The 16,597-nt window shown below is 36.5% G+C and overlaps 4 protein-coding genes; 3 read left to right on the plus strand and 1 right to left on the minus strand.

Moving 5' to 3' along the window:
* Positions 1-12: 12 nt before the first annotated feature.
* On the plus strand, positions 13-2,044 carry GSBLH_T00001400001 (uncharacterized protein; the record flags this gene model as incomplete). XM_013039806.1 has 6 exons in its annotated part: positions 13-182; positions 215-382; positions 414-549; positions 579-705; positions 744-1,804; positions 1,837-2,044. The coding sequence occupies 6 exons, from the start codon at positions 13-15 to the stop codon at positions 2,026-2,028; spliced, it is 1,854 nt and encodes a 617-aa protein (XP_012895260.1). The 3' UTR covers positions 2,029-2,044.
* Positions 2,045-2,355: 311 nt separating this feature from the next.
* On the minus strand, positions 2,356-2,909 carry GSBLH_T00006263001 (uncharacterized protein; the record flags this gene model as incomplete). Its single annotated transcript, XM_013039807.1, has 2 exons — positions 2,356-2,415; positions 2,448-2,909. 2 exons carry the CDS (start codon positions 2,907-2,909, stop codon positions 2,356-2,358), a joined length of 522 nt encoding a protein of 173 aa, XP_012895261.1.
* Positions 2,910-6,297: 3,388 nt separating this feature from the next.
* Positions 6,298-8,132, plus strand: GSBLH_T00006264001 (uncharacterized protein; the record flags this gene model as incomplete). The annotated part of the gene is given in 8 exon segments (XM_013039808.1): positions 6,298-6,319; positions 6,350-6,602; positions 6,631-6,684; positions 6,717-6,904; positions 6,963-7,249; positions 7,303-7,518; positions 7,548-7,873; positions 7,889-8,132. 8 exon segments carry the CDS (start codon positions 6,298-6,300, stop codon positions 8,130-8,132), a joined length of 1,590 nt encoding a protein of 529 aa, XP_012895262.1.
* Positions 8,133-8,815: 683 nt separating this feature from the next.
* Positions 8,816-10,139, plus strand: GSBLH_T00006265001 (uncharacterized protein; the record flags this gene model as incomplete). The annotated part of the gene is made up of 3 exons (XM_013039809.1): positions 8,816-9,668; positions 9,698-9,873; positions 9,903-10,139. 3 exons carry the CDS (start codon positions 8,816-8,818, stop codon positions 10,137-10,139), a joined length of 1,266 nt encoding a protein of 421 aa, XP_012895263.1.
* Between the last annotated feature and the right edge of the window lie 6,458 nt (positions 10,140-16,597).

Raw genomic sequence — 16,597 nt, forward strand, 5'->3', positions numbered from 1 at the left:
CAATCAATTCAAATGGAAGGAAGAGGAAATCAGCCTACAACATCGGAGTCAAGGAGCAACAGTCGCTCTCGTTCTCGCTCTTCTAGAAGGCACCATTCCAGTCGTAGTCGTTATTCCTCTCACCGTCATCATCGACGCAGTTCATCGCGTCGCTATAGTCCATCTTATTCGAGAAGCCGAAGGTAAAACTCATTCGAAATGAACTAGCGTATAGTAGTAGTAGACGATATCACCGTCGTCACCACTCTTCTGAAAGAAGTCGATCTCGTTCTAACTCGAGCTATCGAGGCCATTCTTCTAGACATGGCGATTCTTATTATTCTTCGAACAGAAGATCATCGGGCGGCTATAGTTCGTCGCATCCTTCCTATTCTGATGCTCCGTTTCGCCTTCCTGCCTCTTTTCAATTGTAGAGTTGATACACGTCGGTATGAGAGCGCGTATCATGGAGGCCGCTCCTACGATGACAATTCCTTTGCAGGTGCTCATCTGAAAGACATTCAGTGGGACATGAACCAGCTCATCAAGTTCGAAAAGAACTTTTACCATGTACAGTTTGTTCCATCGCTGTTACCTAGGAACACCCCGCCATCACGAAGATGCCCGACTCTGAAGTGGAGCAGTGGCGTCATGACAACCAAATCATTTGTCAAGGCGAAAACATTCCCAAGCCCGTTCTATCTTTCGATGTTTCACCCTTCCCTGGTACTTTCTCTCTCTTTCTCCTCTTTTCTAATTCCTAGCCGATGTTCTCGATGTGATTCACCGAGCAGGCTTCAAAGCCCCCACTCCCATCCAATCGCAGGGCTGGCCCATGGCTCTTTCCGGTCGCGACGTGGTCGGCATTGCCGCTACTGGCTCGGGCAAAACCTTGGCGTTCATTCTCCCCGCCATCATCCACATCCGCGCCCAGCCCATGCTGCGGCCGGGCGACGGTCCGATCTGTTTGGTGCTGTCCCCCACGCGCGAGCTGGCCAATCAGACGCAGGAGGAGTGCGCACGGTTCGGAACCTCGAGCGGAATTCGGAACACCTGCGTGTATGGAGGCGTGCCGCGCCGGCAGCAAGCCTACGATCTGCGTCGAGGCGCGGAGATCGTGATTGCGACGCCGGGCCGTTTGCTGGACTTCTTGGAGTCGGGCGTGACGAACCTGCGCCGCGTGACGTATCTGGTGATGGACGAAGCAGACCGCATGCTCGACATGGGATTCGAGCCGCAGATCCGAAAGATCGTCTCGCAGATCCGACCGGATCGGCAGACTTTGATGTGGTCTGCGACCTGGCCGAAGGAGGTGCAGGCGCTGGCTCGCGATTTCCTGACGAATCCGATCCAGGTGAACATTGGCTCGCTGGACTTGAAGGTGACCGACCACGTGAAGCAGGTGATCAAATGCGTGACGGAGGGGCAGAAGCTGGACGAAACGCTGAAGATCCTGCGGTCCAAGAACCCGGAATCGCGCTGTATCATCTTCACCCAGTCCAAGCGCGGCGCGGACGAGCTGACGCGCATTCTGCGGCAGCGAGGATTCAACGCGTTGGCGATCCACGGAGATAAGGAGCAGCGCGAGCGTGATTTCGTGCTTCACGAGTTCAAATCAGGTCGCGTGACGATTATGGTGGCGACCGATGTGGCGTCGCGTGGTCTGGACGTGAAGGATATCCGCGTGGTGATCAATTACGACTTCCCGTCCTGCGTGGAGGATTATATCCATCGCGTGGGACGAGCGGGACGCAAGACGGCGGACGGATACAGCGAGGGAATGGCGGTGTCGTTCTTCACGGACACGTCGGCGAAGGTAACACGCGTAGGGAGCGGGAGAAGGCAGTGAGCGTGTAGGAACTCATCAAAGTGCTGCGAGAAGCCCATCAGGATGTGCCTCCCGAGCTGGAACGTTATGCGTTTTCTTCGTATGGAGGAAATGGAGGAGGTCGATATGGAGGAAGCCGCTATGGAGGAGGAGGCGGCGGATATCGTGGGAATTACGGAATGACTGGGAGCAACAATGTTCCGATTGGGAGAGATTATTGAATGTATCTTTAAATTGTCGTTGTTTGTTGAATGAATGAATGAAGGAAGGAAGGAAGGAAGGAATGTGTGTAGGGATTGAGAGTGAATTAAAAAACATTGTTATGAGGATCATGGTGGTAGTAAAAGTTAGATGAATCATTGTGACTGTAAGATTGGAATGATACCAGAGGAGAGAAAGAGAACATTGGAATTATATCATTATAGGGTCCTCATCCTTCTATTCTTACCCAAATCGATCTACCATTTCACTCACTAATCGTTGCTTTTCGAAAACACAAACACAACACAACCCTAAAACGTTTGACATAGCGATGTTTTATCCCCTTTTCACTTCTTTTTGCAATTGTCGCACACAAATGCTTTCCCAGAAACCGAGACAACGCACTTCTACGCAATTCATTCAACCACTGATCTCGTACTGTGTGAAAATACTGTCGACACGAATTCTTCCGTCCCTTGCACTGAACCACACTTGATCCATTGAACACAGGACAGCCACAAACAGAACAGATTCGATTCATGCAGTGACCACAATGCCATCCTTTCCTAAAATCGCGATATTCCGCACAGAAGGAGTGATAGAAACGGTCGCACGAAGAACACTTCACTACTAATCCTTCCTTCTTGCAGATCTGACAGACAAATCCCTTTTTGCGAATCAGCGATTTGGGAACCGACTGCATGACTTTGATGCAGCAATCGCACAGCTGGTCTAGCTTGCATCGATGCTTGCCTGAAATGGCTTCTTTCACGCAGAGGGAGTGGAAGAATTGCTGACATCCCGAGCATTGCTGCAATTCCTTTTGGCCTTTGCAAATGGAACAAAAAGCCGGTTGCGAATCAGACTTGGAGCGACAAAACTTGCAAACGCGTTTTATCATTTTTCCACACCGAGAATCAAAATACTCCCCGCATTTCTGGCATTGAGAGCATTTCCCAACAATCCCGCATTTCACGCAGAAACGATCGATAGCAACGCTCGAATCGACATGCCGATTCTTCACGATCTCCCTCTCTTCCACGATCTCCCTCTCAGGCATTTCTTCCAAAATCCCGACCAATACGTTTGTGATCATCACGACTGAACGAGGAGAAAGACAATACACGCCGAACTAGAAGTAAAGATCCGTGACAAAACCAAACATCGCAATAAACATCGAAGATCCGAGCCGATTTGAAAATCCCCAGGCTATTTCTGGCATTATTCGTTTTGAGAATATCGATAAGCTGAGAGACGCTGCAAATTCGGATCGATTCTCCGGACATTTCCTAACGGAATTATGACACAGCACGAATGGACATACAGAAATACCACACTTGCTATAAAGAAGTGCTTGCAATCGCTCAAAATTGGCAGAAATCGTTTCTTCCACAGGTATTTCTTCGTTTTTCGGCAATTTCTCAGCTTCACTCTGCATCGATTCTCCGCGTTCGGCTTCGGTCTCTGCTTCAACTTCGTCCACCTCGATGTGTTCTTTCCACAACTGACGGAGCACTTCCTGATCCTTCTCGTTTTCTGTCGCAATGATCGAAGAGAAGACATCTTCCGAACAAATCACAAACCAGCTTTCTTTCGGCTGCGGAGTTTCGAGCAATCGCTGATAGATTGAGCCTATTTCACATTCAATTCAAATCCAAACGATTGCATAACGGTCCTACATCCGAAAGCAGAGGCGATATCTGCTGACCAGAAGTCGTGAAGTAAACGCGTCTTTTATCGTTCGGGAGGAAATAGTATTTCCGATTCGGAGAGATAAAGGATGGCTGCAATCGACGAACACCACGAAGCTCCACGATGTGGCAGGTATATTGGCTTTCTTCGTTCTGTTGGGCTCGGCATTCCTCTAAGGTGGATTGGAGCTTGACCATAATGGGATGCGATCCCAAGCCGATCGATTCCGCTAATTCGGCCAAATTCCCGTCTACGAAGCGAGGGAGAAACTTGAAGCACTCCTGGACCAATCGATGGATCCAAATCTGTTGATTCTTGGTGACACGTTCTTCGTTCTGCTGCGTGACTCGTTTCTTTAAAGAGTAGGGATTCTCCACACAGTAGCTGATTTGATTCAATTCCACGCGAAAGCGATCCACTGCAGATAGCTTCTTTTTTCTATGGCTGAGAATTGAAGAATACGAGAACGATGCATTTTTGGGACGGCCGCGAGAGACGATTTCCCCTGTAATCGGGTTGACAGAGAAAATGAGAGAATCGCGAAGTGAATTTGTGAGAGAGGCTAGATTAATGGCTTCCTTAAAGAGCGTTAGAAGAGCATGAAGGGGAGGCGAAGAGCTGGATGAAGTGAGAAAGACACTACAGAGATCCGTGATGGTTTGATCAAAAAGAGAGGTCTGGGAAGGGGAGTGGAGTAGGAGAATGGCCAAGAGAACGAATGGCCAGTTGTTTGAGTCCACTTTCAATCGGACGCAGTCAAAATTCACAACGAACTTGAGCAATGCTTCATGACAAGAGATTATGTGATTGATTGCCTGAGTTTCGTCGAGAAGGATCGGAAGATCTGCTTCATTGCTCATCAGAAACGACACAAAGCGAATACCAAGAGCATCGATAAGATCAAGATAATACTCCGGTGGCCTTCCTTCTAGATCTACTATCTCTCCTGTATAGAATAAAAGCCCCAGACCAAAATCCTTCAAATCCGGTAAACGAATTGACAACGCTGATTCGAACCGAGCAAAAAACAACCAAATAGAAAACACAGAAGACGCAATGCTTGGTTCACACTGTAAATAGGATGAAAGTGATACTGAGTCAGGTTTCTTGGTAATTTCTGATAGTTTCTGGCGAGAAATTTGCTCAACAGCGTGATTCTTTGGATTGAGTTGCTTTTCAAGAGCAGCCAAGTTTTCCTTTATAAAAAACTTTTGAAGAGCAAAAAGAGCCATCTTACATTGAAGCGACTCTCTTTCTTCTTGTTCCTTCTCCAAAAGTGATTCCCTATGTGTAAAAAGGATAGACCAATAGAAACAATTCATTTCCCACAATATTGCGACTTTTAGACTGCCTAGTATTGTATGCGGAACGATTTCCCATATCAGAACCTAAAATCAATACATCAAAAAGCAGGGACTCGATTTTGATTCAGAAATCACACAGTGAATTCGTTTCCCACGAATTGACGAGTAAAAGCCATCAGTGGAGAGATATCTGCGGCTTTTATTCATCTCCTAATCCGTTTGTTCAACTTTGTGAATATGGACAACTAATCTTTGAATTGCACTGGTTTGAAATTGGCGATTCATGTAATCATATAAATAGATAATAAAACCGATTCCAATAGCTTTTTGTGTTCTATCTTGCTTTTGAAGTGCATGGTTCACAATTGCAATGCAAATAAAGGATACTAGTCATGTGAATAAAGAAACGTTTTGAAATACACTCTGGGATTGTATTATTGCGGTAGCTGGTACAATTTGCAGGAGCAATGAGTAATCCCGGTTCTATTCTTTCCTTTCTGTGTCTCTGTTTGTGAATATCCAGTATATCAAAATAGAAACCTAGTGTACTAAGTCATTCTTGTTTTTAAGTATGAATGGGGAGAAAATTTCAAGAGAATGCCCTTAAATAGAAGACTGGAATTATACGTACTGGAAGTAACTACATCTGAGTCTGCTACAAATGTGAACATATCAAGAAATGAATATTTCTCATTCTGATTTAACATTTATAATAATAATAGTTTCAGAATCAAAAAAACCCTCTAAGGTTTTCCCAAACGACCTCACCGTTTATCGTATTTTTGTTCAGTGCATTTTCTAAAGGGCGCGTGATCAACAATATATATTGAATAAGTCCCCAACTAGTACAGACACTTCACACCTGTCTATTCTTGAGAAGGCATAAACACCTACTCAAAGGATAAGAGAATCATAATAATAATGCATGTGTTACTAACATGAATAAGGGAGAAGATCTTTATAAATTCACACAGACACACATTGTCGCCACCATATATTATATCAATGCTGGAATAAAAAATGATTAATGGTGGGATTCAAATATATAGGATACAAAACAAATAAATCTGTAAAACCTTTAGGAGTATCAATTGCGAACCAAAAGAAAATACTACATTGCTTTTATCACACTTAATGATGGTAGCCATGACCCTGAAAAAACTATTTTTGAAGGAATAGCGTGATGATATTGTATTTAAAATAAAGAGAGTCTAAATTTGATCAAAAGCGAACTTGTATTCAGAAAAAATATCATTCATGAATCTCCTTTTTCTTATTTCTTATTTTGTATATATGTGCGTATTAATAGTTCGCAGTATCTCGTTGTTGTAACGATTGATTATAGAAACAATTTACTATGATGGAGACATCGATAAATTATATATCAATACTCAAAACGAAGAGAAAAGAAAAATACAAAATAACTCTTATTCGGTTGTTTTCCCGAACGATTCTACCCTTGAAAACGAGATCGAGCATCCTAATTTTAAAAACGTCATTCAGTACAAAGTGAACAACAATTACAAGATTATCTCAAAGGGTATTTTCGATGAGATCCATTGGTATACACAACCGTATTACTACAATCGATCTGACTGGTATGGCTGTGTCAAAAATACAATTTAGGGAATCACAGTTTAACAACATTATCAAGACTATTCGTGAGGTTTATACTAAAATGTAAAAATAACGGAAACTAGTTCAGAATATAGAGAAAGCGGCAAAAGAATTGATAATACTCAATATCAATTAGATAAATACTCCACAGCAAGTGTGAGAGTCGTAAACCATACAGAATGTCCATTTATTGAAGGCCATAACATTTGCCTTAGTAAAGACTACAAATGGACTATATTTTTAAAACAGGGAACGTTAGATATTCACAGTTTGGTTCCAGGAAGTATGAATTTTGCAGACCTTATTTCGAGGTTTCGTCACAACTCATTCCGTCAATATAGTGAATAAAAGAATTCCGCAGAACGTTCAGTGGATTGATAGCGGAGTTTATTTTGTTTCCCAGCCTCGAAGAAATAATCATCTAGGACACTTTATTGAAGGAATTAATCAAGCTTTGCTTGTACTTCGCTTTCCATCATTGTATCCAAAATTTACTAATTGGTATATTCCCAAATTTGGTTATAAGGAATTTGAATGGACTAAAATATATTTACGGCTGTTACACAATCTATTTCCTGATGATTTTAAACCAACTTTACAGCTCGCGAATAGTATTTCTTTGAACAAAGTAACATGTTTCAGATCAGCTGTAAAACACTTAATTTGGATGATTAACTATAGATATTAATGGATCGATGTATTTTTGCTGGGGGATGGTCGTATTGGCCAGGATTTTTCGCTCAAGATGTTATGAGAGCATCATCATATAAGCATATAAATATTACATCAAGAAAGAATAACCCAGGGGAGTTCCATCTAATTATCATAGATAGAAATGATAACAGAGGTTTTGCCCTACACAAAAAATGGAAGTCAATAATACAAACATATTATCCAGTAATGGAATTGAGCCAATTGATATTTAGGTAATAGATATTTCCTATCACCTTATGGACAATCTATCATTCCGAGATCAAGTACTATTGTTTTACACCGCAGATATCGTGCTATCCACGCATGGCTGTGCTTTAACAAATCTTATGTTTTCCACCCCACATACGGTGGCAATTGAATGCCACCCTCCCTACTACTTTGAACCAAGTTACATGACAATTACCATGATTTCACGAGTTCACTACATTCAAGTAACTACTTTCTATCCACATCAAATGTCCAATAATCGATGGAGAGAAGCTGAATTAGCCTATTACAATGGTTATTTCTTTCCAAATAAGAAACTGCTTCACAAAAGGTATGTCTATGATAGTGTGAATCCTCCTCTCTTCAAAGTGTTAACAGCAATAAAAGATGCAACTGAATACCTAAGGCGTTGGCGTTTTATATATAATACGAACTATAAATGGTCACCCATCTTTCCCTTTACTTTTTGTTTATCACACTTTGCGCTTTTTCGGAGGAAACAAAGCAAACATAATTCCACTACATTATTATTGTTACTTAGAATCTATGAAGTCCAAAATATTATAACTATTGTGATTCATCCGCCGTAGAGTGATCTAATAATTCCATCGTTTACCCAGAAAAGATCAAACTTATTTGATTCGATTGTTTACAATATTAGTATCATCTCAATAAGCTACTAGTTATATACTTATTTGTATTACCGTTTAAAATGCTTCATCTGTATATTACCATTTTCATAGCTAGACAAATATTGGCGTTTAAAATTACCTTTATTGTAAAAACTAAAAATAGTGAATATCTTTGATAGAGAATTCCAACCATTTACTTCATTAAAAATAATAATTAGTTATTATACATCAGTTTGAAGTTTATGTCATATAATAAAATGAAAATGTATACTACTCAAATTAGATAAATGTATATCATATTGTTTATATATCTGTGTGCTGTCAGCTAAAACAATTTATAAAATAAATAATCAAAACGTTCCTTTGCTTAGTGCTGTTTTCCATTTATTGTTTATTATTCATTTTCATACCTGTTTTTATTATTATAGCCTTATTCTTAATTCATCTCTAATATGTTAAAGTATTTGCTTGTCAGTTTGCTATGCTCTTATCTATTTTATTGCTATGTTGTATTATACGATACAGAATATGACTATTCAATACAGTATATAGGAGCAAAGCAATCAAATACAACGCCCATAAAATCTAGAATGTTAAAAAAAGTACTGTCTATCAATACGAACATCTCACAAGGATCTCATATGCAGAAGAACAATATTAGTTCAACAAATCAGAACTCATATGAAGCTCCGATGGTTTATACAACCGTTGAATCACTAATAAAAAAGCGTGCCATGAATAAGACTATCATTCTTTACTGTACAGATAATTCATATATTGACCTATTTTTGAATGGATATTATGCCAGTCAGTTATGGAAATATGAGAATCTGGCAGTTACTTGCTTTGATAGACTTTGCTACCAAAAACTTTACAAGCTGAATATTCCTGTGGCTCTTCTCAATGTGGAAAGTGATACGTCTGTTGACATTACAAAAGCTGCTATATGCCATACTAAGGCGTTCCATAACAAGGTGCATTACAAACTGGTATTGTGGCAAATTGTAATAAATATGAATATTCAAATACTGTACGTTGATTCCGATGTAATATTACTTCAAAATCCTTTATTCTATCTAAATTCTTTTACTGGATATGACATTATTGCCCAACGTGACGGAGAGCTATGTTCTGGATTTATGTATATGTATCCTACAAGGAATACAAAATTGGCAGTAGAAAGATCAATTAAAATACGACCTAAGCTGCCAGATGCCAATGATCAAGACGCGCTTATTGCCGCCTTTAGAACGATCCGTGATTTTCGCTTGAAATTACTACCATTTGATACTGTTCCATCTGGTGAAGTGTTTTTCAAATCTCATCATTATTACTGGGATCCAATCAGTCCAAAGCAGTTGACTATTCATAACAACTACATCCATGGTTTGGAAAACAAACTATATAGATTTAAAGAGATTAAGATGTATAAACTGGATAGAAATCGAGAATATAGCAATCCATTAGCCAAGTATTTGACAATTGAAATATGGAGTAGGTACATACATATAATTAGAATCTAGATTACAAATCTGAATTAAAAAACGCTATAAAGCTTGCTAAAAGACTTAAGAGAATACTAGTAATTCCACCATTTAAGTATCGAATGAATAGCCACTTTTCCACATTATTCGATATTTTTGGCAGTGATGGTAGCAATGCCATTGTGAGTAAATATAAAAACGTAATTAGGGAATCTGTAGGTAATATGAAGGGTATAATTACTAGGTATTCTTTACAAACGAACTAGTACCACACTCAATCGTGCTTCAAGATCGAATGGAAAACGTCATTTCATTCAAAAAGCCATGCAAAGATAATACAATTCTTCACAGTGAATTTCCACCACGAGCGAATAATCAAAACCACTTGGAATGTCAAAAATGTCATGGTTCCATTTCCAATTGTGCCTATAACTACTTTAAGCATTCAAACAAATCTGTAGTAAAGCTCTATTCATTATAAATTAATTTTTGTTAAAAGCAGTATATCTATATGTTCGATGAAGTCACAAATTTCAACACTATCGCCCCATTGTATATCTGTATGATTTATGACTGTATTATTATCCACTTAAAATGTATTCCTATTGTTTCACAACCATAATAGTTTGCTCCTAATTTTGAAAAATTACGGACTCCACATTATATTTTACGGCTTGTTGTAAAATCGTCCTCAATCATTGTAGTTCATAGGAAAAAGGTTACTAGATTGCAAACTAGTATATTATATAATTGTTCTTAGGTTATGCTATAGTTATCACGTGATATGATTTATGTCTGGACTATATAATGTTGAAATGAGAAATAACAAAGAATATAAGAGGAAATCAGCAGTACGAATGATTTAGTAACAGTCTCCCTACATGGATTGATGTTAAGTCATATTGGAAATAATAACTGTAAGCTATTATGCTCTAAGAAGGCAAGTCATCATAAATAAAGAATTTCTCGAAGAATGGGAATGTAAAAATAACTATTATCTAAATTATTTAGTGAATAATGTGAGTGTTAGTTTTTATTTATATGAGAGATGTATGATTGGAAGCAAACTACTATCCAAACAAGCAATAAGTGAGAGAATAGTGAATGAAAATGATAGGATAATACTTGATGTGAATATATATAATCAGGTATACTTATATATGTGATGTAGAAATATATTGTATGCAAAAACAATAATGCAAGATACTCCTATATATGTGGAAACTACTAAAGATGAAATATCGGACAAAAGATTATTCATTTGATGAAATTGCTGACAAAAATACTTTAACTCAGTTGATATATAAATCTTGCATATAATTGTTTAGAAAATGAGTTGAGTCACTATGCTATATTATAAATAGCAATGTTAATTAGCTATCATTCATATTTATCTAAACAACCACATAATATAACTATTGCATATCAAAAAATCTCTCTTTACAGATCGATAATATTTGTTGATTCTCAACATACTACACTGTAATACAAAAAGAATGCATATCTCCAAAATGAATCGAAATGATACATCGCGTAAAAAACAAACAAACAATCAGTCCTGTTCATCTGGTATTGGTTCATAATAACTATTCTGTATGTCTGTACAAATGGGAAAGTGCGGCTTTCCTCCAAAATCTCTCTCCAACCTACTCAAAATACTTTTATAAACATTCTCCATTTTCACCATCACTTCCTCATGTAAATAATCCGTTTTAAATTTCGAACTACTTTATATGATTCTCAATTCCCTACAACGGATGTGGATAATCCATCGCAAACGCATTATTCAGAATCATCATGTCATAATTTCGCTGTCGGAATTCCTCGATTAGTGCCACTTTGTCGTACCCATAATCCATAAAACGACTATCAAACAGTGGCGTTTTTGGTGTGTGTTTCACCATCACATACGGCTCCATCATATCCGTAATGAAACATTTGATCCGCGACACACGTGTTCTCGTGAAATACCATTCCGGCATCACATAATACTATTCCTCACCTTTTCATCTCGCATGTACATGCGTTCGTATCTTATCTTTCGAGGAAGTGCATAACTGACTATTTACACACATCATCAATTCTTTTTTATTCGATGGTTGAATCGCACTCGCTCTATACTAACATGTCATTAAAACACGAACAGATGAGCGCAGGATTCTACGCTGTTGCAATAGCTCAATAAACCGAGAGTGAAGAAAATCGGAAGGATCACAAGCACATCATCGGCTTCGTAGAGGAATCGTGGGAGATGAGTTAATTCATAGTATGCATTTGCTGTGTGGAATTCATAATAGGATTTTTACTGGTCAGGTGGAGATCAATGTCCATGACGATGTAGTGCGAAGTTTTAACGTTGCTGATTCCGAACGAGCGCATGGCGTTCATGGGGTAATGACCGTATTCGGGTCGGGAAGGACCGACAAGATAAAGTAAAATAGTGAGACGCTTAGGAAGGTAATGATCGCGAATGTATGCAAGACATTCAGATTCGAGATCTAACGTTCCCATAATGACTAGGATAATGTTTCTGTGGAGTGAGAAAAATAGAAGTGGAAAATACCCGTGAAAGCGGTAAAGAAGTTCGGGAATGGTAAATAGCCTATTGAGACCAAAGATCGAATAGATGGCTGTAACGTCGTATTTAGTATTATTCTTAGGCGGATAATGAGCTATTCTTTACAAAAGCAATAAAAAAGAAATACGATTTTCTACAGTATAGATTTCGTTTGTTTCGGTGTTGCCAATGAATTTACGAATAAGCAAATCATTTACGGCATTTTTCTTGAAGAATGTGTAATTTGTATTTGCCTTGCATCCCTCACATACTGTACCGACTGGAGTGTATCGCAAAGAGTTGAAATACGCAGTTGTCTCTTTTGTATTGTTTCTTTTAAGAATCTTAGAGACTTTTGGCATGAATGAACATGGAGAAAACGGGGATGCATTTGTGCATTTGCTTGTTACATATTTCTTTAGTTGAGCATCTCTTCTCTTCAGCAGCTTTGCATTCATCTTAATGGCATGCGACTTAGAGACAAATTCCTGATCGCCATGAGCATTAGGATTCTGCCTTCGAGGAATTTTAATTGTCTTATTCACAGATTGAACTATCCTCGGAGTTGTCTGAATTGCTTTTTGCCATTTGAAAGAAATCTCATTTGTACCATTCGTATTATTGAATGATGTCATAGGTATTCTTGTAGGAATATTTGTAAACAATTCCATAAAATCTGTGTAAACCATCGATCGTGCTCGAATATTAATAAGAGCAATGTTTAAATATAGAAAAACAAAACTGATTGAAATATACATTTCTAAAAAACAAATAATCAAATAATGTGGATAGGGACCATGGTGAACTATTTATATAGCTCAGGAAACCATTAAAAGTGCAATATTCTAAATAAATAATTATGATAAAATCATAAATTGCAAAACTATTTCTTTAAGACTACTGAGTGGTAGCATGCATGAAAAAGAAGCATCGGTAATTATTGGTATTAATGTCTATAGATACACTTTTCATCGACTTTATAGAATTACTTCCGATTAATAATCTAAATAATACTATCAATAATACTATGAATGGAGAGACCGCGAAACTGGATATACTTTTAATATATATTACTCATATTGAAAAAAAGCCTAAGCAGAATTTATGGTAATAACATTATTCTCACTATTATGCATTTTAACAATATAATAGGTTGTGTTGCTATTATTCATGCCTTTAGTAGCCACTGAATGATTCGTTTACTTCAGGAAAGCATGGTTGCCAATCATAGTGTTTCTTTCGTTGTTGTCTCTATCAAGTGTACCATGGTTATTTAGTTTACACTTATATCAGTTGTTAACAGTATTTTTCTTCAACTTCACAACCTAATAGAATTGATTGTTTATATATTTGATTTAAATGCTCCAGTATTTCTGTGTAATAGTTTCAGTAGCACGAGCTTATCCAATTGCAATAAGGCTCAACATAAACATAATATTATAATACTGTATAGTTAGCTAAAACCAAAATAATACCCATCCTTACGTTTTGTATTGTTAGACATTCCCACATAAAATATCAATACTCATTATTTTCTATTATTTAATAAACGAAATACATTTTTCTTTTTCCTCTAATGTTTAAAATAGTTTTTACAGACACATGTATTGATTGTCCTAAATTTGTTTTCATTATTTGTTTTTTGTGAATAGCATTTTAATCTATCAGATTGAAAAGGTATTTATTCAATAAACTACGCTTTTCGTATCATACAGACTTTTCAATTTTATGTGATAACAATTCAAATTGACAATCTGACATTATCTACTTATTTCACTACATTGATTAATGGTAATCATTTATTCAATAGAAATACTTGCGCAAAACCAAAAAAATACCATTTAATAATACACATAGTTTTAAAATTCAGATTATACTATGATGTATGTTATTCATTATTAAAACTATTTTTTTGGCTATAAATATTATGTACGTATGTCAGTCTATCTAATTTTATTTTGTCGCAAGAAAAATCTCATGTGAAACTGAATAACCAAATTGATCTCAACATCAGTAAAACGAATAAAGTAATCTCTAATTCATCAGTTACCACCAGCGTTATTCCTCATACTAACAAAACAATAATCCCGAATTGTATCACTGTGTCTCTCTATTCTCCATAATATGCGAATTTAACGGCATATTTGCGATACAAAAAAAGAAGAAAAAATGAATTCTTTAGCCTTAACCACCCGCTAAAGTGGCTAACAACTTGCGTTCGATCAGAGGATTAATGATGATTTCCATGGCAAATAATGCTAATTTCTGTATTAAATACCTTGATTTCTTTACTATTATGGAGGATTCCTTTGGCTTTCTTTCATATCCCAGTAATAAAGAATACATTACAGCGGAACCATGATTATGCTGTTAATTGGGCAAAAAAGAGTGAATGCAATTTCTTAATTTCTCATAGTTTGGAAATACAAACTAGTGATGATTTATCATTATTATTTCATAAATGCAGAAACTTCATTAATGAAATTACAGCTAATACTTTACAGAAAATCACGGTCATTATATCAGTATTTAAAAATATATTTAAACCAAAGAGATATTTTGTTGATTATGTCGAAGAAGTATTAGCAAAGATGCAAGGTATAAAGGTCGGAGTACAGTTAAGATTTGGGGGAAAAACAGCTGTTTCTTAAAAAAGAGTAATTCTAAAATCCTAATCATATTAATTTTACTATATCAATCAAATTCTAAATGTTACATCAAGATAAATACTCGATATAGATTGTTTTTATCTACTGATTCTCCATCAATCAAGAAAACTTTATCTCCATTGAACACAACACTGGCAACAGCCGAAAAATACTCTATTGGACATACAAATAGATGCAAGTTGCATTTTTCGCAAAGAGCTATCACGGATATATACATTTTGTCTCGTTGTGATATATATATCTACATTCTCAAGGTAGTAACTATAGATCATTTGCTAGTGCAGTATCTGTGACAAGAGCTGATTACCTAATACAAATTAGGAAATCATGTATTTGATTTTACGTTCAATGGCATATAGTATGAGAAAGTAAATTACTACATAGGTACGACGGCTATTGACTGATTGTAATACTATTACATATCAAAGTACTAGATAAACAGTATTGCGATAACAGTAAAAATCATACAATAATACATATTACGTTCCTTAAATTATAAACATAAATATTTGAACAAGAAATACATAAAATAGACAAAATACTCTGTATTTATTATTTAATTTAGTATAAAGAGATTGCATAAATGAATGTAACAATATGTCGAGTTCATCGATGTCAATCCGTTACACACACAAATTCATAGAACTATTTATTTTGTTTCCTATTTTTCCTAAACCTTTTTCCTGAACGTATTTCCGTTTACTGTAATATATTTATGAGAAAACGTTTATATCAACGATTATCTCTTGGATATTTTATATAGTGTCCTTATCTCTGTAATATCACTTACACATTTTTGTAATATAGCATTAGTACTCATAGCCGTTTTGAAATATAGCTTGCTAAATCAAGAAATAGGATCACGAATGTGAAATAGTATATTTCATGATATTCAAAATCATGTGGATTATGTTTTATAAAATAGGTCACGTGTTTTTATATGTTCAATTAAAGTAGTTATTATTCAAAATATGGGGGAAAATGAAAACTTCATAATAATTTAAGTACATATAGGCTTTACTGTCTAAAATCTATCCTTCTCAACATCAATGAATGATACACTATAATCTATAGATATGAGTCATTCATCTATGGAAGTGATTAGCACTATTATCTAGATATTGCTTTCACATATCAAAGCCAGAAAGATGAGAGTGTTAGTCTCCAAATCAATGCTCTTTCGACTTAATCTTTTGCAACACCTAATAATGATAAGGCAGCAGTTTTTTAACATTCCCCTAACTTGTACTTATAGCAATAGTTTTTCCAGAACGAAATGAAACATAAATATGAATCATAGCATATCTATAATGATTCTATTCAACTGCCTTACTATAGTATAAAATATTATATTCCAAATATGAGCCAAAGATCCTCTAGATAATATAGTCTATCACAATTGTAGTAAAGACATTGAAAATACTTATAATTCTCATTTATTTAATACATGTGATATCAGTACTTGCCTACTACCCTAAATAATGCATAAAATTGAACATCAGAAATAGGGAACAGCAATTATAGATAATTCCTATTGTCAGATCGACTTCCCATTGTGTAGCACTCATATGGATTGTTACTATACACGCTAAACTGACTATATTCCTATTCTCTCAATAATCCAACTGCCGAAAGCATTTGACAGATTCAACTTATTTATAATCACTTATATTTAATCATTTCAATTACTTTATGTTTTTTGTATTCCTGAAA

Source organism: Blastocystis hominis, assembly GCF_000151665.1.
Source record: "Blastocystis hominis, Singapore isolate B (sub-type 7) whole genome shotgun sequence assembly, scaffold_10".
NCBI classification, from domain to species: Eukaryota; class Bigyra; order Opalinata; family Blastocystidae; genus Blastocystis; species Blastocystis hominis.